Source organism: Chelonoidis abingdonii, chromosome 1, assembly GCF_003597395.2.
Source record: "Chelonoidis abingdonii isolate Lonesome George chromosome 1, CheloAbing_2.0, whole genome shotgun sequence".
Taxonomy (NCBI): Eukaryota; Metazoa; Chordata; order Testudines; family Testudinidae; genus Chelonoidis; species Chelonoidis abingdonii.
This window is the reverse complement of record NC_133769.1, coordinates 340,460,063-340,483,318: the sequence shown is the minus strand read 5'-3', so window position 1 is coordinate 340,483,318 and position 23,256 is coordinate 340,460,063. Positions and strand designations below refer to the sequence as shown.

The 23,256-nt window shown below is 46.2% G+C and overlaps 1 protein-coding gene across 1 annotated transcript in view; it reads left to right on the top strand.

Annotated features, from left to right (window-relative positions):
• The window catches only part of DYNC2H1 (dynein cytoplasmic 2 heavy chain 1), a 423,384-nt gene that overhangs the window by 267,755 nt on the left and 132,373 nt on the right, over positions 1 to 23,256 (top strand). Inside the window, 1 exon segment of the mRNA XM_075066411.1 lies at positions 235 to 339. Coding sequence (XP_074922512.1) covers positions 235 to 339 — 105 coding nt within the window.

Here is a 23,256-nt window from a genome sequence, read left to right as displayed (position 1 = left end):
TATCATGTCATATGTTCATATGCTTAAGTCATTGCTCCATTTCGTTGCTGGTACTATTTTAGTGATGTCCTCAAAATGCTATTATTCAATTAATTATAAATCCTATGAATTGAGAGTTTATGTTTTGAAAATATGTTGATGGAATTCTTTTGATCATATACTGTTGATTTTCATGAGCTGTGATTGCACTGAAAAAATTTACTATTATCTATACTCTTCTACCCCTTTTTGTAGGATTACCGTGATATTATTGAAAGCCTTCCAGAAAACGATAAACCTGATTTCTTTGGCCTGCCTGCCAATATTGCACGGTCTTCTCAACGCATGATCAGTTCCCTGGTAAGTTTTAAAATTTGCACTACTTGTTAGTATCATCTGAAATATGACCAGCCCAGGAGACCAGACATCTGTTCATAAATATGTATTTCCATAAGAAAATCATTCATTATAAATTCAGAATGTTGAAAGTATTTAAAAATAGCTTCTGCAGTTATTTCCATCACGATCGGTGATATAAGTAAAATGTTTATTTGGGTCACTTCATGTATTTTGAGTTCTATTCTGCTGTGGGAGATAATTGTGAGACATTACTTAATGTTTTAAATTGTGTAAACATTTGAAATAATACTTACTTAGAATGAATAACTTGCTTTGATGGCCAAGCATCTCCTACAATTCTGTGAAGTAGGGTCTTTTCCCCTCTCTGCAGCTCTGGAGGCAGTTCAGCATTACAGCATAGCCCATACTGGCTATCCCCCTTCTTCCACTTGCCACCAGAACTTCTGCCTCCATGGTAGTAGTTGTTCAGGAGCAAAGCAAACAGACACCGTTTCCTTTGCCAACTTTACTTTTAATTTGTTTCTTGAGACAGTAGTGAGCAATGAAGCTATTTTCCTTCTCCTCTCCTCCTCCTCCACCAGATTGGGTAATTGGCACCATGGTGTCTCAGCCTCACATTCACTGCTGCAGTGTTACCCATCTTGGGATCCTCTGTTGCCCCACTCTCAGTCTATGGCAGGGCTGTCCCACAAACACTGGCTAAATCAGAGCAGTGCTCTATATGCGCAGCGACATTTACAGGCTCTTCAGAGGGTGATCTATGTCCTAGCTGTTCACAGCAAGCTGACTCTCACACTGCCAGGGCACAGGGCTCAGAGACAGACTGGCATGTCAGGTCCCTCTTCCCTACCCTGGAGACCTGAGCCAAAAGAAAAAAATATCTTAAGTGATTCAACTTTAACCTCTTAAAGTTGGTCCTCAGCTCCCTAGGGGAAAAAGTAGGGCTTCTACCCAGCTTCCCTAATTCCCAGTGTGAATTGGGATTCTAAGAACAAGACCCCATTGCAAAAGTAGTGGCACTGGGACTCAGTGTGTGAGGACACAGAAGGAACAATATCTAGAGGACTCGAGGCTTTTTATAAAAAGGGATGCAACACACTCTACCATGGCTACACTCATGCAGGGACTTCTGTAAAGCAGACCCTCCAACACTGCAAAAAAAAAAAAAAACAACAACAAAAACAAACCACACACCACAGGAAGCACAAAAAGGGGAAGAAAAGTACATAAAAAGTCTGAGAGAGCCATCCTTAGACAAAGACTTTTCTACTGAGAAAGGAAAGAGTTCGGATTTAGGCTCTGTGCCGCCGCATATTTGGCATTCTGGCAGTCAGACTGTTTGGCAACTTCCTGTTCTTGCGAATGGCAAAGTAGCAGGGAAGCTATCCCAGGTCACTGGGGAAGGATGCTCTTGCACACAGGTGCCAAAGGGCTTGCTTTATGCATTCCCACCACATTGACGTCTAGAGATGGTGATTCAGAAGATAAAGGTGAGGGGAAGCAAAGCTGATAGTTATAGCTCAAGTAGTTGAAGTACCTACGAGAGGGGATGCCATTTTAGATTTGGTTTTGGTGAGTAGTGAGGACCTCGTAGAAGAAATGGTGGTAGGGGACAACCTTGGTTCGAGTGAATCATGAGCTGATTCAATTCAAATTAGATGGAAGGATAAACAAACGTAGATCTGGGATTAGGGTTTTCGACTTCTCGAGGGCTAATTTTAAAGAGTTAAGGAAATTAGTTAGGGAAGTGGATTGGACGGAGGAACTTGTGGATTTAAATGCGGAGGAGCCTGGAATTACTTTAAGTCGCAGCTGCGGAAAACTGTCGGAAGCCTGCATCCCAAGAAAGGGGGAAAATAACCATGGCCAGGAGTTGTAGGCCAAGCTGGATGAGCAAGCAACTCAGAGAGGGGATTAGGAAAAAGCAGAAAGCTTACAGGGAGTGGAAGAAAGGCGGGATTAGCAAGGGAAGCTACTTAGTGAGGTCAGAACGTGTAGAGATAAAGTGAGGAAGGCTAAAAGCCGCGTAGAACTGGACCTTGCGAAGGAATCAAAACCAATAGTAAAAGGTTCTACAGCCACATAAATAAGAAGAAAACAAAGAAAAGAAGAAGTGGGGCCACTATACACTGAGGATGGAGCGGAGGTTAAGGATAACCTAGGCATGGCCCAATATCTAAATAAGTACTTTGCCTCGGTCTTTAATAAGACTAGTGAGGAGTTTTAGGGACGATGGAGGGATGACAAACGGGAATGTGGATATGGAGGTGGATATTACCGCATCTGAGGTAGAGGCCCAAACTTGAACAGCTTAATGGGACAAAAATCGGAGGACCGGACAATCTCCACCCGAGGATATTAAAGAACTGGCGCGTGAAATTGCGAGCCCGTTAGCGAGAATTTTTAAGCAATCGGTAAACTCGGGGGTTGTGCCGTACGACTGGAGAATTGCTAACGTAGTTCCTATTTTTAAGAAAGGGAATAAAAGTGATCCGGGTAATTATAGGCCTGTTAGCTTGACGTCTGTCGTGTGTAAGGTCTTGGAAAAATTTTAAGGGAGAAAGTAGTTAAGGACATTGAGGTCAATGGTAATTGGGACGAGTTGCAACATGGATTTACTAAAGGTAGATCGTGCCAAACCAACCTGATCTCCTTCTTTGAGAAGGTGACGGATTACTTAGACAAAGGAAATGCGGTAGATCTAATTTACCTCGATTTCAGTAAGGCGTTTGACACGGTTCCGCATGGGAACTGTTAGTTAAATTGGAAAAGATGGGGATGAATGTGAAAGTTGTAAGGTGGATAAGGAACTGGTTAAAGGGGAGACTCCAGCGGGTCGTACTGAAGGGTGAACTGTCAGGCTGGAAGGAGGTTACTAGCGGAGTCCCTCAAGGATCGGTTTTGGGACCGATCTTATTTAACCTATTTATTACTGACCTTGGCACAAAGAGCGGGAATGTGTTAATAAAGTTTGCGGATGACACGAAGCTGGGGGTATTGCTAACACGGAGAAGGACCGGGATACTATTCAGGAAGATCTGGACCACCTTGTACACTGGAGTAATAGTAATAGGATGAAATATAATAGTGAAAAGTGCAAGGTCATGCACTTAGGGATTAATAATAAGAATTTTAGATATACGTTGGGGACGCATCAGTTGGAAACGACGGAGGAGGAGAAGGACCTTGGGGTATTGGTTGATAGCAGGATGACTATGAGCCGCCAATGTGATATGGCTGTTAAAAAAGCAAATGCGGTTTAGGATGCATCAGGCGAGGTATTTCCAGCAAGGAGAAGGAGGTGTTAGTGCCGTTATATACGGCGCTGGTGAGACCCCACCTGGAATATTGTGTGCAGTTCTGGTGTCCCATGTTTAAGAAGGATGAATTCAAACTGGAACAGGTTCAGAGACGGGCTACTAGGATGATCCGAGGAATGGAAAATCTGCCTTATGAAAGGAGACTCAAAGAGCTTGGCTTGTTTTCAGCCTGGCCAAAAGAAGGCTCCGGGGGGATATGCTTGCTCTATATAAATATATCAGGGGGATTAACGTTAGGAGAGGGAGAGGAATTATTTAAGTTTAGTACTAATGTAGGCACGAGGACGAATGGGTACAAACTGGATATTAGGAAGTTTAGACTTGAAATTAGACGAAGGTTTCTAACCATTAGGGGAGTGAAGTTCTGGAACAGCCTTCCGAGGGAAGTAGTGGGGGCAAAAGACTTATCGGGCTTTAAGACTAAGCTTGATAAGTATATGGAGGGGATGTTATGATGGGATAGTTTAATTTGGGCAATTGATTTTGGATTATCGGCAGATAAGTCTGCTCAATGGTCTGTGAGGGGATGTTGGATGGGATGGGAACTGAGTTACTGCAGAGAATTCTTTCTTGGGTGCTGGCTGGTGAGTCTTGCCCACATGCTCAGGGTTTAGCTGATCGCCATATTTGGGGTCGGGAAGGAATTTTCCTCCAGGGCGGATTGGCAGAGGCCCTGGAGGTTTTTCGCCTTCCTCTGCAGCGTGGGGCATGGGTCGCTTGCTGGTGGATTCCCTGCAGCTTGAGGTCTTCAAATCTCAATTTTGAGATTCCAATAACTCAGTCATGGGTTCGGGGTTGTTATAAATGTGTATGAGTAGGGTTTTGTGGCCTGCCTTGTGCAGGAGGTCAGACTAGATGATCATATTGGTCCCTTCTGACCTATGAGTCTATGAGCTCGATGCTAGCAGAGTACATCATGTTTTTTGGACTTAGTAAATATGACATTGGTGCCTCCACTGTATGTACCAGTGACAATAGACATCCTTCACTAAGGCCCCATTCTCCATCCAGATCCAGTCTTTCTCCAACTCATAAGTTGACTATTGGGAGTGAAACATTAATTGAACCTGGATTATCATCCAAAGTGATTGGGACTCTGCTGACCTCCACACAGACTACCACACTAAAAGCCTTCTCAATCTGGTCATGGTTCAGCTCATAGTGCCAAAAAGAAAACATACCCCAACGACTCTGGAATTCCAGCTATTCTGGATTTTCTCCAGGATGGTTTGGACAAGGGCTTCAGCCCAGCACCACAATATGTTAAGCAGTCATAAGCAGTAATTTACAAGCAGGATTCTGAGGGTCTTAACCAAATATCCTCAAGTCTCAAGATTTCTCAGAGCAGTCAGACTGGCTAGACCTGAAGGCAGATCAGTCTTTCCTAAGTGGGATCTGCTATTGGTACTAAAAGCCCTAACAACCCACCCTGTAGGCAATGGTCATACCATTCTATCTATCAAAGTCTACTTTGTGGTTACTGTGTTAGCTAGATGTATCTGAGTTAGCAGCTGTATCCATGCAAGAGCCACGTGATGTGCTTCATCATGACATAGTGGTTCTAAGGACTTCCACAGTCTTTCTTACCAAAGGTGAATTCCTCTTCCATTTCTTGCATGGTTCTTCTATCATTATGTGCAAATCCACAGCATCTGACTGAAAACATGTACCATAATGTGGGAGTATGTACAGCACTAAAGATTTACCTCAGGCGCACTGAATTGATGAGACAATCAGGCTCTTTATTTGTGCCCTTTCATCAAAAGTGCCAACGTCAATGGGCATCCAAACTATCTCTGGCCAAATGAATTAAGTTTTGCATAGTGGAGGCATTCAAGCCATCAGACTGCCCTACAGTAACTCTTCACTTAACATTTTCCCAGTTAACGCTGTTTTGTTGTTACGTTGCCTGATCTATTAGGGAACAAGCTCGTTTAAAGTTGTGCAGTGCTCCCTTATAACGTTGTTTGGCAGCTGCCTGCTTTGTCCACTGTTTGTAAGATTTTCTGGAAGAGCAGCCCCTCCTTATGGGGATTAGAACCCGGGGGGGCTGGCAGCTTCTCCCCCATCAGCTCCCCTAAATTACCTGTAAGGTATGTGACTTGGCAGCTACCCAGTAGCAGTTCTGCTGCCCATCCCCCCTCCACCCCACCATGCTGCTGCTGCCCTGCCCTCTGCCTTGGAGCTGCTCCCAAGAGCTTCCTGCTTGGTGGTGAGGGAAAGAGGGGTGCTGCTGTCAGGATGTCCCCCTGCTCCTGCCCCGCCCCCCCCCACTCCATATCCCCTCTCCACGAAGCTGAGAATAGGGACAGGCCTCAGGGAAGGAAAGGAGGGAGCTTGCTGGAAGCTGTTGTTTCCTGTCTGAACTGGCTGATATCTTAAAAGGGCAATATACTTGAAGTGGGGTCAGCATACTTAAAGGGGCAATGCACATCTCTCTCTCTCTCACTTATGCACGCACCTCTCAGGACTTTGGAAAGTCAGCATCTGTTCAGTCGTGCATGTGCTGTCAGGAGGAGGGAGTGGTGCACTCTAGCTGGATAGCGTAGGCTCATGATCAAGTTCAGTTTTTGCAGGGAAGTGTAATCTCCATCTGTTGTGTTCCCCCTTCCTGCCTCAATCCATGCTGCCTTATAGAGTGTGAGGCTACATTAACAACAGCATATTAACCCTTGAGGGCTCAACCGAGTGCTAGTTCATCATTTAGCAGCAAGGACTTCCCTGGGAAATATTCCACCCTCTTACTCCACTACCTCAACCAAGCTTCACAATCAACCATTGCTGTGTACAATATTAAACAGTTTGTTTAAAATTGTTTAAAACATATACTGTATATGTATATAATGTCTTTTGTATGGCAAAAAACATTTCCCTGGAACCTAACCCCCCCCCACTTACATTAATTTGTGTGGGTAAATTGGATTCCCTTAACATCATTTCATATAAAGTCTCATTTTTCAGTAACATAACTACAATGCTAAGTGAGGGGTTACTGTATTCTAAAAGGAATCAAGGCACACTGTACAAGATCTCTGGTGATGTCATGGGCAGAACAAACTTGTGCTTCAGCTGAAGAAATCTGTAAGGCAGCAACATGATCTTCAAGTTATACCTTTTATTAAACATTACAAAGTGGATTTTCTGTTCTCTGCAGATGCTTCTTTCTGAAAGAAGGTGCTGCATGCACTATTGCAAAAGTGACTTGTCATTCAGGCATTTACTTTCAAGGGAAAATGTCTCTATTTGTCTTTCTTTATCCCTCCTTGTTTAATATTTACTGCTCCCTACTTCCCATGCATCACAGAACAGTGCGAGACAGTTAGTTGTAGTATGGAAAATTTCCTTTCTGCTAGCAGTCTCTCTCAAAATTCTACCCAACCTGGAATGGCTTCATTAGCCAAGGAACAACATTATTTTTTAAATGTCTCCAGTTTGTTGGCTGGATAGCTTACTGCACATAGTTCACTTGTTGACTTTAATGTTATTGGTATTACCATATTCTAAGAGTTTTTGCATATTGTATGAATTGTTCTGATGGCAAGCTGGAAAAGGGTGTGTGGCCAAAATGAACTGTGGGTGCAACAGTGAACAGACTCTAGAACTGCAGAGAGGAGGGAAACAGTCCAGACATCACAGAATTGTATGAGACACAACTAGAAGAAAAGAAATTACAAGGTAAGAAATTTCCCATTTCATTATCACCATAATGGGACAAGGTGACTGAGTAGATTTTGTATCTGGGCTGGTAAATTTTCATAATACATTTGCAAGACAATTCTAAATCAACACTAATTATTGACAGAAGTAGAGATATTTGATATTGCATCATATTTAGAGGCACTATTCTGTGCTATTTAATCACTGTTGGTAATGCATTCAAACTTGAAAGTAAAATATATTTTCTTATCATTATTATTACTACCTATTGTAGTACTATCACTCTACTAAGCACCACACACATACGCAGAGTATTTCACCCAGCATTTGTTCTGTTATTACGCATATGCCAACAAAATTGTCATGAGTATCACTGAAATAGAGGATTGTGCACAACTGAGTCGAAAGTGATTGTTCTTAACTGCAGCTTCAGAGATAACCAGACGTTTTTAGGATCGACATAAAAGCAAAATGATTGTGCTTCTCTTACTATTAATGCCCAATTATGCAATTCTTATTCATGTTGAAAAGTAGTTACTTAGTGCTGTGAATAATTACTCAGTGTTCATTTGCAGTAGGCTTGCAAATGCATCATGAAAATGGTGAGGAACTTTTAGTCTTACTTGTGAGCTCTTCATTTCCAGGCTTCAATGTACCATAGAGGAACTAAATTAATGGACTGTTGCATGCACTCTGAAACAGAGTATTAATAGCAGAAAGGCAGACCAGTGTAAGCAATGGTGTTCAAGTATTCCTTCTCAAATATTTGTTATGAATATCTAAATACTTATAGTGTGTTGTAGTATGTATAATTTGGCTTTCATTTTATTTTACATTACATCTCTAAAGGACCATAAAACAACTTTTTTCCATAATAGTCAGAGTACTATCAGATATTTAAATGTTCACTTTTTAGAAGTTTAGGCTTAAAATTTGACCTATTTTTTATCTGCCATATAATTGCAGTAGAATTTAGAGCCCAATTCTACAACCTTTACTCACAAAGAATAGTATATAGAAGAGTAGTCCCGTTGGCTGAAATGGAAGCACTTAAGCAACCAAACCTCAGCTGAAAATCATATTCTAGGTTATTTATCTGATAAGTTGGATTTAACTGCACCACAAAGACTTTGGTTCTTGAGAGCTACAATGATCACCAACTGCATGATTTTACAAAAATGGAATAGTAGACCTATGTCCAGTACACAGCAATGGTATTTGGACTGTCTGCATTAGCAGCCAAAGAAAGAATAGCTTATCACCACAGAGAACCGTTGTATGAATTTGGAGAAATTTGGACCCCTTTCCTAGATACATTTGGATTAAAAAGTTGAGATGGCTTAAATACTACCAGACCTCCATTCCACCTAACCTTCCACCTTTTTCCTCCCCTGTCCCCTCTTTCATTTTTCTCTCTATTCATGTAAGACTTCCCCTATCTTATTAATGTTACCCCTACACTAACATGGTATGTCTGTGTGACATTGTCTCATCTTGTATTGTCTAGTCTTGCATCTTTGGCACATTGTAAGAGCATAATTCTGTTGGATATCCTGTGAAAGATGCAGTATTTGGAAATTTATACAAGCTGCATGTCATTTGCTTTTCATTATTTCTTTATGAAAATCAATATACAATTTATCTTTTTTAAAAAGCAAACACCTATTCATTTTGAGTAGCTCACTGATTATTGCATTGTCTCTCATTTATTGAGAAGCCTGTGGCTAAAGCTGGGCAATGTTTTTTGGTGTACATTACATTTACTGAAAAGTGCATTTTTTCAGGACCCTGAAACTATTCCTGAGTTTGGGACAAAGTCAGAAGTATTTTTGGCTGAAAAGAAAATCCAGGGAAAAGAATTTGAGGGGAAAAAAGCTCTTTGACATGTAGTTTTGAAATGATGTGTCAAAATGGTTTGTTCAATCTGAATGAAATTTTCACAGATTAATGGATTCCAAAACCAGAATGGATGATTGTGATAATCTAATCTGACTTTCTGTATAATTCAGACCATAGAACTTCCCCAAAATAATACCTAGAGCATATCTTTTAGAAAAACATCCAGTCTTGATGATCAGTGGTGGTGAATCCACCAACACCTTTGGTAAATTGTTCCAGTGGTCATTTAACCTCACTGTTAAAAATGCCTCCTGGATTTCCTGTCTGAATTTGTCTAGCTTCAATTTCCAGCCAGTTGGATTGTTATATCTTTTTCTGTTATATTGAATATTAAATATTTATTCCCCCTGTAGATACTTGTAGACTGTAATCAAGTCACTCCTTAATTTCCTCTTTGTTAAACTAAATAGATTGAGCTCTTTAGTCTGTCACCATAAGGCATGTTTTCTAATTAGCCTGGGAGCATAATATAGGTCTCATTCTGTGGACATGTTAGTGATAGAAAGTTAAGGGTGATGAGCATCTGGTCTTTGCATACAAGCATTTGATTAGCTAAAGGACTGATTCGAGAGCACATGGTATTTCAGACATAACTGGTGTGATCAGTCCATCTTCCAACAACCATCTATGCCGGATAGGGGAGGGAGTTATGGATGTGCTTGATCATCACAGAGCAATTCCATTGCCATAGATTTTTTTAAATGCACCCCTTGTCTGTTTTTATTTTTCTATTTGAAATCATCCACTAACATAACTCTGCAAGTGTCATAATGTTGGTGTTCAAGTGGTAAACTCAGCATACAAATGCCTCCATTGCATTTGTGACCTCATAAGTGACTGTCTCAGCTGTTCTGAGCACCTTCATATTAAGGAATTAGTCTTCAGAGGCTAAATCAAATTCCTCTCAGTAAGAAAATTTGATCTTTGCAGCAAGCCTTCTAATAGTATCACATTCTGAAAGGGCATGGAAACCTGGAGGTATGGCAGCTTTTAGTGGTCTGAATGATAGGAACACATCTCCAAGAGATATACAACAATTCTGTTCCCAAGGAGCAGACACAAAAACAGAATCTTGAGGAAGTCTTGGATAGCATCTCACAGAGACCACTAGAACATGTGAGTCCTGTGTAAAAATCTGGAGTTTAGTAACACCTCTCTCTTTGGCATTGATGGTATGCAAGATAATTTTAGTGTCAGCCTCCTCTTGGGCACAACAAGAAACTCCACTGAACAGTGAAAGACTAGCTTCATTATGCCATGTGACAACAAAATTTTTTGAGCAATTCTTTGCATGCTAGAGTATTTTTCCTTCAAGGTATGTGATTAACTCACTCTTCAGGAAAGAGTGAGACAGTAACTTCTTCATTGTGACATTGGAGATGTTTGTGGAGTCAGTGGTTTTGTATTGGCCAGATGCAGTACCATGGAGCTTCTTCTTTCTCATAATACTTTTAATTGATTTTTCTCCATATGTTTGAAATGCAAGGTGGACTTCATCATAGGCCCTATATTTTCTCTGTAGTCCCATAATGAAGTGTTCGGTCAAATCTTGGTAGGTGTTAACAGTTTCTGGGTCAAGAGCTTGTACCTCAGCCTTACAATCTATGATTGCTGCACTGAAAGGCCTCTGCTGGCATAAGATACAGGTCATTTTGTCAGTAGGTGCTGGCTTAGGAAGACAGTGCAATATGTGCATTCGTTTGCTTTTTGCCTGGCACACATGCTTTGTTCCATCATATTCAAACATCGATCACAGTACTACGGTGAACTCGTGCCTTCCCAAAGTCTCACGTAGATCAACATCACACTGAAATCTGGACATGACCAGGAGATGAGCAAACAATTACTTGTCTGTGTTTAACTCTGTAATAGTTTGTCATCTTCACTCTGACTTTCTTCTTTGCATTCAAGTCCATCTTTAGTCTGTTCTTCATGACTGAAACCCATATATTGATGGTGCCTTGGATAATTCTTTAGGTTTTGAAGGCTGCATACAAGTCATTACCCACAGTAGCCATTTGATTGTTATCTTTAACTATCTCATCACTGAAGACTATTTTCATCATTATATCAATGAGCTCTGGTCCATCATACGCAAATAGGTTGCCCGTGTGAGTAAGCTCCTGCTGTTGCTTTAAAATTTTTCCGTCTTGGCATTTAACAACACCTAATGAGTCTAGATGGTACTTGGTTATTTCTGGGGAAGTTACTTCAACCATACTTAATGTTTGTTCAAAATTCATTAGCGTCAGGAAAAACCTGAGAAAGATCATTTGGATGCTGTGTTAATGCCCACCAACCCACCCAATGACTTTCATTATACTGTTCTCATGTTTTAGGGCTTTGTCTGCACAAAATGCTTAGAAGGGAACTGCTGACTTTTTAATAACCCAATTTCTTTTTTCACAATTCCTCCCATATGTCAAGGTCAGAATTTTTTGTGCCTCTTATTTCAGCAAGCTACCAGGCAATCATTGAACAGTTAGTTAAATATAAACTCAAAAGTATTTCACTAAGTCTTCCATTGCTGTAAAGTGCAAATTCCAATTAGCAGTCCTAATAGATCGCATAAAGAACAGCAAAGACTTGACCATCTTCATGTATTGCCACACCATCCTGAAAGTTGCACTTCGTTGTCAATTCAGCCTCACCGAATTGCTCGATCTGATTTGTGATATTGCAGCTTTCCATCATGTGCAAAAGGTCATTGAGAGAGGAATGTGTACTGGAGTGTGGAACTGGTCTTGCCCACAGCTGGCACTTATTCCGGCCTCTTCAACTTTTTCCTGAGGCTCACTGTAGTTCCTCTCCAACTTTGCCAAATTCAGTTTATGGATGCACTTCTTTTAGTAGGTAAGGAGCCACTGAGCATTATGTTTAACGAAGTCCTCCCCAGTGCTATTCTCCAAAGATTCAGCTACTAGTTGGAACTCTTTCTCTCCCTACTGATGCCTAAAATGATCAAGTAATAAAGATTTTGTGAGAAATTAATTTGGAACTGTAAATACTTATTTTATGTAACTATTTGCATGTAGTTTGCAGATGGGTTCCAGCAATTTCTGGCTGGATGCTGAAGTTTGAACCAGTGCCTCATTACAACTCTGTTGGTTAATAAATAAAGCTGATAACCATGGGGTTTGTTTGTTTGTTTGTTTTTTGTGTTTTTTTTTCAGATGATGGCCAATTAACCTGAAGCACTCTTTCCATTTGTAGTAATGTGTAACATTTAAAAAAATGAATCAGGTATAATGTTTTGAGCATTATCTGATAACAGTACTGTCAGTCAAGGGCCACAAATTATCTTTGTGGAGGCTGCATTTTTGGCATGGCTGTGTTAAAATATCATTTTAAAATGTTTATTTTTAAACATTTTCTCAAATATATATCTACATAATTATTCTAGGTTTGTCATGTTTGCTACCATTGTTTTGGTGGGAGAAAGGGCTTTCGAATGATACACAATTTTACCCATTTTTTATGATATTGTATTATCAAAAGGACCAGGAGCTGGGAGTCAGGGGTGGACAGTGAGTCCCCCTTGCCTTGCTGCAGATTGTGATGCCATTGAAATGATGATTCTATAAATTTTTATGACTCAAATGGCACCACTCTTATTTTCTGTCACTAACTTGGCCATGGAATTACATATGCTCCCAGAATGAATCTTGTAACCATTCTCATGTCTCTTTTTTGAACCCTTTCCAAATATTATTCTTGAATTTTGAACACCAGAACTGGACTCAGTATTCCAGCAGCGGTCATAACTGTGCCAAATACAGGAGTAAAATAACTTCTCTACTCCTGCTCGAGATTCCCCTGTTCATGCACCCCAGAATCACTTTAGCTCTTTGGACTATAGCGTCATGTTGGGAGCTCATGTTCAGCTTATTATTCACCATGACCCCAAAATCTTCTTCAGAGTGACTGCTTCCCTGGCTAGAGTCCCCGTTTTTTAAGTATGGCCTACATTCTTTGTTGCTAGATGTATACATTTATATTTAGCCATATTGTTTGCTTGCCTTCAGTTTATAGCTCTGAATCAGTGACCTGTCCTCTTCATTATTTACCACTTCCCCAATTTTTGCGTTCTCTGCAAACTTTATAAATCATGATTTTGTGTTTCTTTCCAAGTCATTGATGATAGCATTTAATAGTGTAGGGTGAAGAAACGATCCCTGTGGGAATATAAACACACTCCATTTGATGATTCCCTGTTTACAATTACATTTTGAGACATATCAGTTAGCCAGTTTTTAATCTATTTAATTTATGCAATGTAAATTTTATATCATCTAGTGTTTTAATCAGAATATTGTGCTGTACCAAGTAACATGCGTTACAAAAATCAAGGTATATTACATCAAGTCTATTACCTTTATTGACCAAGCTTGTAATCTCATAAAACATATACAGTTAGTTTGACACAATGCATTTTCCATAAGCCCATGTTGACTGGCATTAATTACATTACCTTCCTTTAGTTTCTTTATTAATTGAGTCCTGCATCAGCTGATCCATTATCCTGCCCAAGATCAATGTCAATCTGACAGGCCTATTATTACCCATTTCATTCCATTTACCCTTTTTAAACGTTGGTACAACATAACTTTCTTCAAGTCTTCTGGAACTTGCCGGTGTCCAAGACTTACGGAAAAGCAAGATCAAGTCCAGTGAGCCCCTCAACCAGCTCTTTAAAAACTCTTGAATGCAAGCTGTTGGATATCTGCTGATTTAAAAATGTCTGTATTTACTAGCTTCTATTTAACATCATCCAGAGATACTTTTTTTTTTATTGCTTGTTTTGTATAGGAAAAACTGAACATTCAGTTTTAGTTCAAAGCTAAACTCATTTTTTTTTCTGGATTTTTGAGTTTGGCCAGCAAACAAGAAAAGATCAGTTTATGTGCTCTAGTTGCAAGAAAACTGTGGCAATAGCTGAATCCACAGTTTTTATTGACCTCTATCAGTCTAGTTTCAGGTTTGGATACATCTTACAGTCTGAACTGGACTTTTGGTCAATTATGTCCTAGTTATCAACAAAGATCAAATATCTATTACTTATTTTTAGTACAGTAGTGCCTACAGCCCCCATTGTGCTAGGTGTTGTACAAACACTACTTCTTTTAGATCTATCAGTTGCCTGTAACATTGTCAACAACAAGAAGATACTGGTGCTATACCTGTAGTTAAAGGTAGCATTAGCAGTTTCTCCCAAATGGTTCTGGTTTGTTTGTTTGTTTAGTTTTCTAAGGAACTAGAGCATAGAAGTATGTGTCTGTCTGCCCTGAGGTTTCTCTTGTGGAATAATACGATCGTAACAGTTAGAAGGGACTGCAAGGGTCATCTAGTTTAACTCCCTGACAAGATGTAGGATTTGTCTGAACCATCCAAGATAGATGGCAGTGGAGATGGATTGACGGCCTCCTTTTGAAAACCTCCAATGAAGATGCTTCCACAACATCACAAGGCAGTCTGTTCCTAACTGTAAATTTACTGTGCTGTAGTTTGAACTCATTGCCTCTTGTCCTGTTTCCTATGGCAAAAGAGAACAACTTTTCTCTTTATGACAGCCTGTACAAGGGTTCTCCGGGGCGACGGGGAGCCACACCGGCTCACTGCACACAGTTGATCCCGGGGAATTAGTCCGGCCGTGGAATCTCCCTCGGTCACCCTTGCTGTAGCCGGCAGAAACGCAGTCAGCCCGGCCCTGGCTCAGGGCGGGACAACAACGTTAAGTCTGGGTTCGGGCCCTCAGTCAGGGCTGAACAAAAGTAGTACACCAGTATTAAGCCCAGGCCCTAGGTCAGGGCGGGGCAACAAATGCTGAGTCAGGAGCTCAGGCCCTCAGGCAGGGCTGAGCAGTGAATACAAGGTATTAAGCCCAGGCCCTAGGTCAGGGCGGAGCAACAAACGCTGAGTCAGGCGCTCAGGCCCTCAGGCAGGGCTGAGCAGTAAGTACAAGGTATTAAGCCCAGGCCCTAGGTCAGGGCGGGGCAACAAAAGCTGAGTCAGGAGCTCAGGCCCTCAGGCAGGGCTGAGCAGTAACAATAGGCTTCAGCCTCCTCAGGCCAGGGAGAGGGAGAGTCTGCCACCCAGGAGTTGGGTGGCAGGGGGGACGCAGGCCCTCCCATTCCACTGCATCCCAACCCGGGGCCCTAGCAGCAGCCGAAGATCTGCTGCTTAGTCAGTGGGGATCCTGGCCGCAACACACCGACATAGGCTTTGGTAGTGCTGCAGCCAGACTGGGGTCGGCTGACCCCAGCCTACTTCCACACTCCCCCTCGGGCCCTACTTGGGTCCTGGTGTTGGCCTCTGGGGGATCCAGGAGCATGGGTTCTTCTTCGAGTGCTTGCTTATATCCATTCCAGTTAGGTGTGCGCGAGCCGCGTGCACATTCATTGGAAGATTTTTATCCTACCAACACTCGGTGGGTCGGCTGGGCGCCCCCTGGAATGGCGCCGCCATGGCACCAGATATATACACCTGCCGACGCAACCGCCCCTCAGTTCCTTCTTACCGCCCGTGTCAGTCGTTGGAACAGTGGAGTACGGTTTCACTGACCTCCACCTCCTTAGCTACTCGTAGTTCTCTAGTTATAGTTAATTTTTATTGTTCATAGTTAGTGTATAGTTAAGAGGGGTTCGGGGATTAGCCCCTTCCCCGCACCCGGTGCCGGGGCCCATGCCCGGTTCACCGAGTTTCAAACTGAGCTCGGCTCTCATAAGCCGATGCCGACAGGAGATCCACATGACTCCTGCCTTAAGTGCCTCGGGGAATCTCACCTGACAGATAAGTGTCACATTTGCAAGGCTTTTAAGCCGAGAACAAAAAAGGAGCAGGACTTTTGGCTAAAGCAGCTCCTCCTGGAGGTGGCTCTTACCCTTCCGCCTTCGGCACCGAGCGCTGGTCAATCAGCGGGCAGAAGCACCTCCTTGGCACCGGACCGCGCCAGTATTGCCAAGGCCTCTCGGCACCGTCTGTCGCCGGAACCGAAGTCGACTCGGCACCACTACCTCTCTCCGAGGTCAAGAAAGCCTAAGACTCCTGCTGCTTCTGTGCCACCTGCACCACAGCCAGAGAGCTCATCTAATTCAGATTGCCCGGCACCGGCACCGACACCTGCTATGGCACCGTCAATTCCAGTCCCACAGGGGCCGTCAAGTCCGGTACCTGACAGCTCCCTGGCATGCGCCGTGGTTGAGCTTACTGTTCCCTCCATGTCGGAGACATTCTCAACAGCGAGGGATCTGATTGCCATGACAGAGTCAATGCTGCCTCAACCCCTGGCATCGCTGGTGCGGGTAATACAGTCTATTGGCAAGCCTGCCTTGATAAGACCATCCTCTGTCGGCACAGCAGAGCGGCACCGTTCACGATCACGGTCCCGCAGAAGCTCCAGGTCCCATCAGCGCTCCCGCTCCCGACGCCACTCGCAGTCTGTAGCGAGGGGGCCCCCCTCCCCCAAGCTCCTGAAGGGAATAGACCAGAAAAACTGCGGCTCCAGGCGGAGGCCCTGCCGCCTATCCCCGCCCCCCGGAAGTCAAGGGGCGGGACAGGAAGTACAAAAGCCCGGCCCCAGCCCTCAATTAGGAGGAGGCTGCCAGAGAAGGCAGACGCTGAGGCCCGAGCTCCCGCTGGGCCCGGCTTACCCTGCGCCTGGTATAATGGAGGGTACTGGCCTGACCTCCCCTGGGCCAGTACCCAGAGCAGCCGGCGGAGCCCTCTGACGCTCGGCCTGTGGAGACTGGACCGGACCGCCCGAACCCGGTACCCTGAGGACTGGACCGGACGCGCCCGAGCCCTGGTACCTGGAGGAGTGGACTGGACCTCCCGCCGCCGAGCCTGCTGAGGAACCCATCGTTTGGGACCCCCGGACAACGCTGGTGAAGGCAGGTACCAGTGAGGGGGAGGTTGGAAGTGGCCCGGGGGCAGCCGACTCCGTCTGGCTGCAGACTCGCCTGAGCCACGTCAGTGTGTTTCGGTCAGGATCCCCACGGACCATAGGCGGCGTTGACCGCTGCTAGGGCCCGCGGCTGGAACACAGTGGAGTGGGAGGGCCTGCGTTCCCCCTGCCACCCTTTTAAGGGTGGCAGACTCCCCCTCCTGTGGCCTAAGGAGACATCTACAGTGGTTGCCTTACCTGCTCAGCCCCTGCTGAAGGGCCTGAGCTTAGACTGTGTGTTGCCCCGCGTGCCCAAGGGCCTGGGCTCAACTATATACTGTTGCCTTACCTGCGCAGTCCTGGTGAAGGCCTGAGCATCAGACTGTGTGTTGCCTTGTTTGCTCAGCCCCTGCTGAAGGGCCTGAGCTCAGACTGTGTGTTGCCTTGTTTGCTCAGCCCCTGCTGAAGGGCCTGAGCTCAGACGGTGTGTTGCCTTGTTTGCTCAGCCCCTACGAAGGGCCTGAGCTCAGATTGTGTGTTGCCCCTCCTGCCAAGGGCCTGGACTCAATTATATACTGTGGCCTGGTTTGCTCAGCCCAACCGGAAGGCCAGAGCGTGGTGAGCCGGCGTGGCTCCCCTCTCCTCCCTGAAGAGGGTTGAGCCCCGGTCACGCTCTACTACAACAGTCCCAGTACCGTTCTCCTCCTCAGTACCAGTCGCAACTCGCGGCACCGGTTGGTATCCCGTTCGCCGGCCGCCACTCTCGCACCGTTCAGCTCCCAGCACCACTCCAGGCACTGTGACTCCCATAGCTGCTCCTGACGTCAAGCCTCGAGATCTCGGTCGACCTCTCGCACTGCTCCGGTCGCAGGTCCCGATCTCGTTCGTACCGATATGCCTCCCGTACCGGTCCCAGTGCCGAGTAAGGCAAGGTCCGCTATAGACAGAGACTCTGCCCAGGGCTTTTCAGCACCTCTATGGCCATCCAGACACGCATCAGTGTTGTCCCACGTGGACAGCTCTTATGCTCAGGACCGCGATTCTGATGTCCACCAGAGTCTTCAAGAGACCCAGGCCCAAGACAAGGACCCACACTCAGTGGTCTTCTGGACCCCTTGGGCGTACCACCAGGACCAAGGCATACCAGTAGTTCCGTCCCGCTCTGTCTCATCAGAGCACCGAGTGCCAGAGGCGACGTTAGCCGTCCCCCCGACTGCTGCCGAAGAGCCCCAGTTCACCACTGGACTCCCAGGTTCCTCTGGAGCAGGAGATCGCCAAAGAGCAACAGCCACCCAGACCCACTCGTCGCCGGCATCTCCTCTTCCTCTTCTCCAGATGAGGCGGTGGCAGGAACATCCTCTCGGGCCCTCCTCCAATCGACCTGAGAGCCCATCAGGACCTCCTGAGGAGGGTAGCACCAATATAGCACTCAATATGGGCTCGAAAGGTAGAGGACCCAGTAGTGGACATTCTATTGGCGGGATCCCCATAGAGTGGCCCTACCATTTTTCGGACCATCCAGGCCAATGCGATACTATATGGCAGTCCCCAGCCTCTATCCCTCCTGCAGCCAGAGAGTCAAGCAAATATATGGTGCCCTCTAAGGGTACGAGTATTTGTATGTCCATCCTCCTTTCTGTCACTAGTCGTCCGTCCATTAATGAGAGGGAATGCTACGGCCAGCAGGCGCCGCCCTGAAATCGAAGAGGCTAGGGAATCGACCTACCCGGCCTCAATGTGACTCGGCAGGGGCCCTACAGCTCCAGGGCAAATCAGCAAGCCTTGCTTAGCACTATAATTATAACACCTGGGTGGCATGTGGGTAAGTTACAGAGCTTCTCCTTCAAGACTCCGCCAAAAGTTCGCTGCCCTCTTGGAGAGGGAAAAAGGTGGCCAGAACTTCCCTCCAGGCCTCGTTGGATGCAGCAGATCAGCAGCCAGGACTCTGGGCTCGGGTGTTGCCATGAGGCGCATCTCATGGCTTCAGGTTTTCAAACCTCCCACCGGGCTGCAGTATACCATTCAGACTTACCATTTGATGGTAAAGGCCTCTTTTGCAAAAAAACTGACCCCAGGCTGCAAAGCCTGAGGACAACAGGTCATAATGCGCTCTCTCGGCATGCAACCAGTGACCAACCAAGCCTTTCCATCCCAGCTCACCGCCTATACTCTGTCCTTGACAAAGAACAGGACTTTGGCAGGTGGCGCGGCCGAGGTGGTCGCAGACGACCGTCAGGACCCCAAGGGGCCAAAATCAGGTCCATCGAAACCTCCACTGGGACAAGACGAACTTTTGAAGGTGGGCCCGAGGGCGGCGTACCAGTTACAGGCCAGGACCCTCTCCTCCTTTCTCAACCATCTCTCATACTTCCTCCGGCGTGGTCCCAGTTAACTCAGATCGCGGTTCCTACGCACAGTGGAGTATGGTACCACCTCCAATTATTTCAACCCGCCCTCCCCTCCACCCTGTCCTCTCAGGATTATTTCAACGCCGCCCTTCCCACCCCTCCAACCCTGTCGCCGTCCTTCAGGGACCCCTCTCACGAAGCAATTCTCTCTACATGAAAATGCAGAACGCTCCTCGCCAGTAGGAGCCATAGAGGAAGAGGAGGTACGATAGATGAAAGGGGCAAGGGGTTTACCTCCCATTATGCCTAACCCGACAGTCGGAAGTCCGAAGGAGGTCTCAGACCTACCTATGACCTGTGAGGACTCAACCAAATTTTACCGATTAAATTGACAGTAGTTCCGCATGGTTATCCCCGGGGACCAATATCAACTGTCCGTGTGATCCTCGAGACTTGTTATGCCACCGCCGATATGAAAGGACGCGTACTGTTCGCCATCGCCAATCTTGCCTCTTGTGCCAGGACGATACCCTGCTTAAATAAAGCAGCCCAACCGGCAAAACTTCCCAGTTACGGCTCTGCCTGTTTGGCCTTGTCTATCAGCCCCCAAGGAGATCCTTACAAAAGTGTATGACCGGGTAGTCGCTTGCCCTACCTCCGTCGGATACACATTTTTCCATAACTGGACGATTGGCTTATCCGAGGGCCTCCGAAACACACGTACGACTCAGCATGTAGGCATGTCAAGGGACCTATTCACGATGTCAGGCCTGAATGATCAATACAGAAAATCCACTCTGGTTCCCACGCAGGGTTTCTAGACTTCAATAGAAAGCTATCTGGACGTACCAAATCTAAGCCAGAGTCCGCTTTACCACAGCCGCGGAATTTCAGGCAGACTGGCAAACAATCATCTGAGGCCAAACAAATTCCCAACAATCCGCGGCTGTCTGTCACGTTCGATCTGACCGGCCTCCTGGCTGTTCACTATGGGCTAAGTCCGCGAGCTAGCACGTTTGACAACACTTCAGAACGAAGCGTCGATTACAGACATAACGCCATCCGCCTCCGTCCTCTCCCAATTTGCATCAACTCAGGATTTATACCACCCGGCAGGGACCGACCAGAAGCCACGATAGTCACCCATTCCTCGTCGCACCCTAGGCTCCCTAGAATCGGTAGGCCTAACTCCCTCACTCCTCCTGTGGGTGCAGGGATGCCATTCCATTCGCCCCACCCTCAAGCTGTCCTGACGACGGACGCGTCATCTCTTGGCTGCGGTTGCTCACCTCGTCACCTTCGTTACGTTCAAGGGCCGGTTGGGTCTTCTCAGGAGCTGGCATTACACATAAATGTTCTGAGAACTGAGAGCGTAGTCCGCCTGGCGGTGCCAAGCGTTTCCTAGGCAACAGTTGCGAGGGCCGTTGTTAGTCTCAGTGTTTACAGACAACACAAGGCATATACTACATAAACCAAACAGGAGGGGACATGAGTTCCTCCCTTTGCTTGCAGGAGGCCGGTCCAACTCCTGGGACTTTCTCATAACCTCCACTCGATAGATCTGGTAGCGGTCTCTTCGTCCCAGACATTCGGAACACCCTGGCTGATTCTACTCAGCAGATCTCCTTCCTTGTCCTCACAGTGGTCGATCCGCCTGGATGGTTATGCATGTCTGTTTTCTAGAGCAGTGGGATTGTCCCCACCGAGACCTGTGTCGCTTCCTGAGAAAAACAGGCAAATGCCCAGATGTTCTGCTCCTTCCAAGATTCTCTCAGCCGGGATTGATCTTGGGAAGCTTTCCTGATGCCGTGGAAACAGCCCCAGCTCCTTTAATGCCTTATCCGACATTCTCCAGCTGCGTTCACAAGTTCCTGCATGACACTCCTAGGGGACAGAGCGACGCAATCATCATGATCGCTCCAGTGCTGGCCCAGGCCAGCACTGAGTACATCTGCCACCGTTGCTCAAATCTGCCTCGATTACGCCAACCCAATTACCCTGCCACTCCACCCAGGACCTCATAACTCAGGCACTACGACAGGCTTCGGCCACCCGGACCTGCAGGCTCTGCACCGTCACGGGCGTGGGCTAGCTGCGTGGCTAAACCCAGTCAGAGTTTATTGCTCGCTGAATCAGTTACAACAAGTTATCTCCCTGCGGGTAGCGAGATAGCCTTTCCACCCGCGTCAAGTGTAGCTATGGCCAAATTTGGGAAGCAATTTCTCCGCTGGTACATAAACGCGTAATCTTACTCCCACTGGGGGTCTCGATCCCCTCTATTTTTGGACTACCTCTGGTCATCTCAAACAGCAGGGACCAGCAGTATCACTAACTGAGGGTACACTTGACAAGCCACTCTACCTTCCACCCAGGCGAAAGGTGGTCATTCTGTGTTCATCACACCCGATGGTTTCGAGGTTGCTCATAGGGCTATGGAGCGCTTATACCTCATAAGTATTGCCGCCTCAGACCTCAACCTGGGTACCTTCAAAACCTAGTTTTTTAACCCAGACTTATATCCCGCGCCATGTCGAGCCGGTGTAGCAACACTGCTCGCGGCATACCTGTAATACGAGCTTTCCTCGAAGCATACATTGGCAAGATGAGTCTCTCGAGCTTAAGGCTTTGGGACGTGGATTCCGCCGTATTACTGTGTTTCACAAAGACAAGTGCTGCAGTGGCGACCGCAACCTGGCTGTTCTCCCCTAAGGTGGTTTCGGCCGTTTCATGTGAACGAGGACATCTTTCTTCCGGTCTTCATTCCCGAAGCCACACTCAACGCGAACAGTAGCAACAATTGCACTCCTGGGACTCCGTAGAGCAACTTGCATTTATACTGAGTGACAAAAACCGTTTTTGTAAAATGCCCCAACTCTTGGTCACGGTAGCAGACCGAATGAAAGGCTTACCTGTTCCTCATCAGCAGGATCCATCTTAAGGTGACGGGCGTGCATCCACACATGCCTATAACTTGGCTCATCTTTCCTCAAGCCACATCAAACCGTGCCATTCTACCAGGGCTCTCAGGCTGTGCATCTGCCCCTTCCTGGCTCGTACCTATCCAGGCAGATATGTTGGCGCAGTTACCTGGTCCTCAGTCCACACCTTTGCTTCGCATTTATGCTCTGGTTCAACAGTCAAGAGAGTGATGCAGCCTTGGCTTCAGCAGTTTTACATTCTGCACATCTCACTCGACCCCACCGCTAAGGTAAGGCTTGGGAATACACCTAACTGGAATGGATATGAGCAATCACTCGAAGAAGAAAAGACGGTTACTCACCTTTGTAACTGTTGTTCTTCGACATGTGTTGCTCATATCCATTCCAAACCCGCCCTCCTTCCCCACTGTCGGAGTAGTCGGCAGGGATATATATCCGGCACCATGGCAGCGCCTCTGCAGGGGGCGCCCAGCCAACCCACCAAGTGTTGCTAGGGTAAAAATCTTCTGACGAACATGCACGCGGCGCGCGCACACCTAACTGAAATGGATATGAGCAACACATCTCGAAGAACAACAGTTACAAAGCTGAGTAACCATCTTTTCTTCGGGGTGGGGGTTGATCGGCAGGCTCGACAACTCCTCTGGATAGCGGACGCAGGACAGGCCTGGCCAGTCTGGGTGGCCACCTTGGGCCGCAGAGGTTTTCCAGTCATGGGCTCCGCTAGGGATATCTGTTCTCTCCGGCAGCTGGGTTCCTACTGAGCTCTGAGGACCAGTCTTTTATAGTTCCGGGTCGCTGCCTGACCCTCTGAGGGGTGGCCTCAGAGCTCCCTAGCTTTGCCCACTCCGGCCTCCGGATGGGCTCTTCCC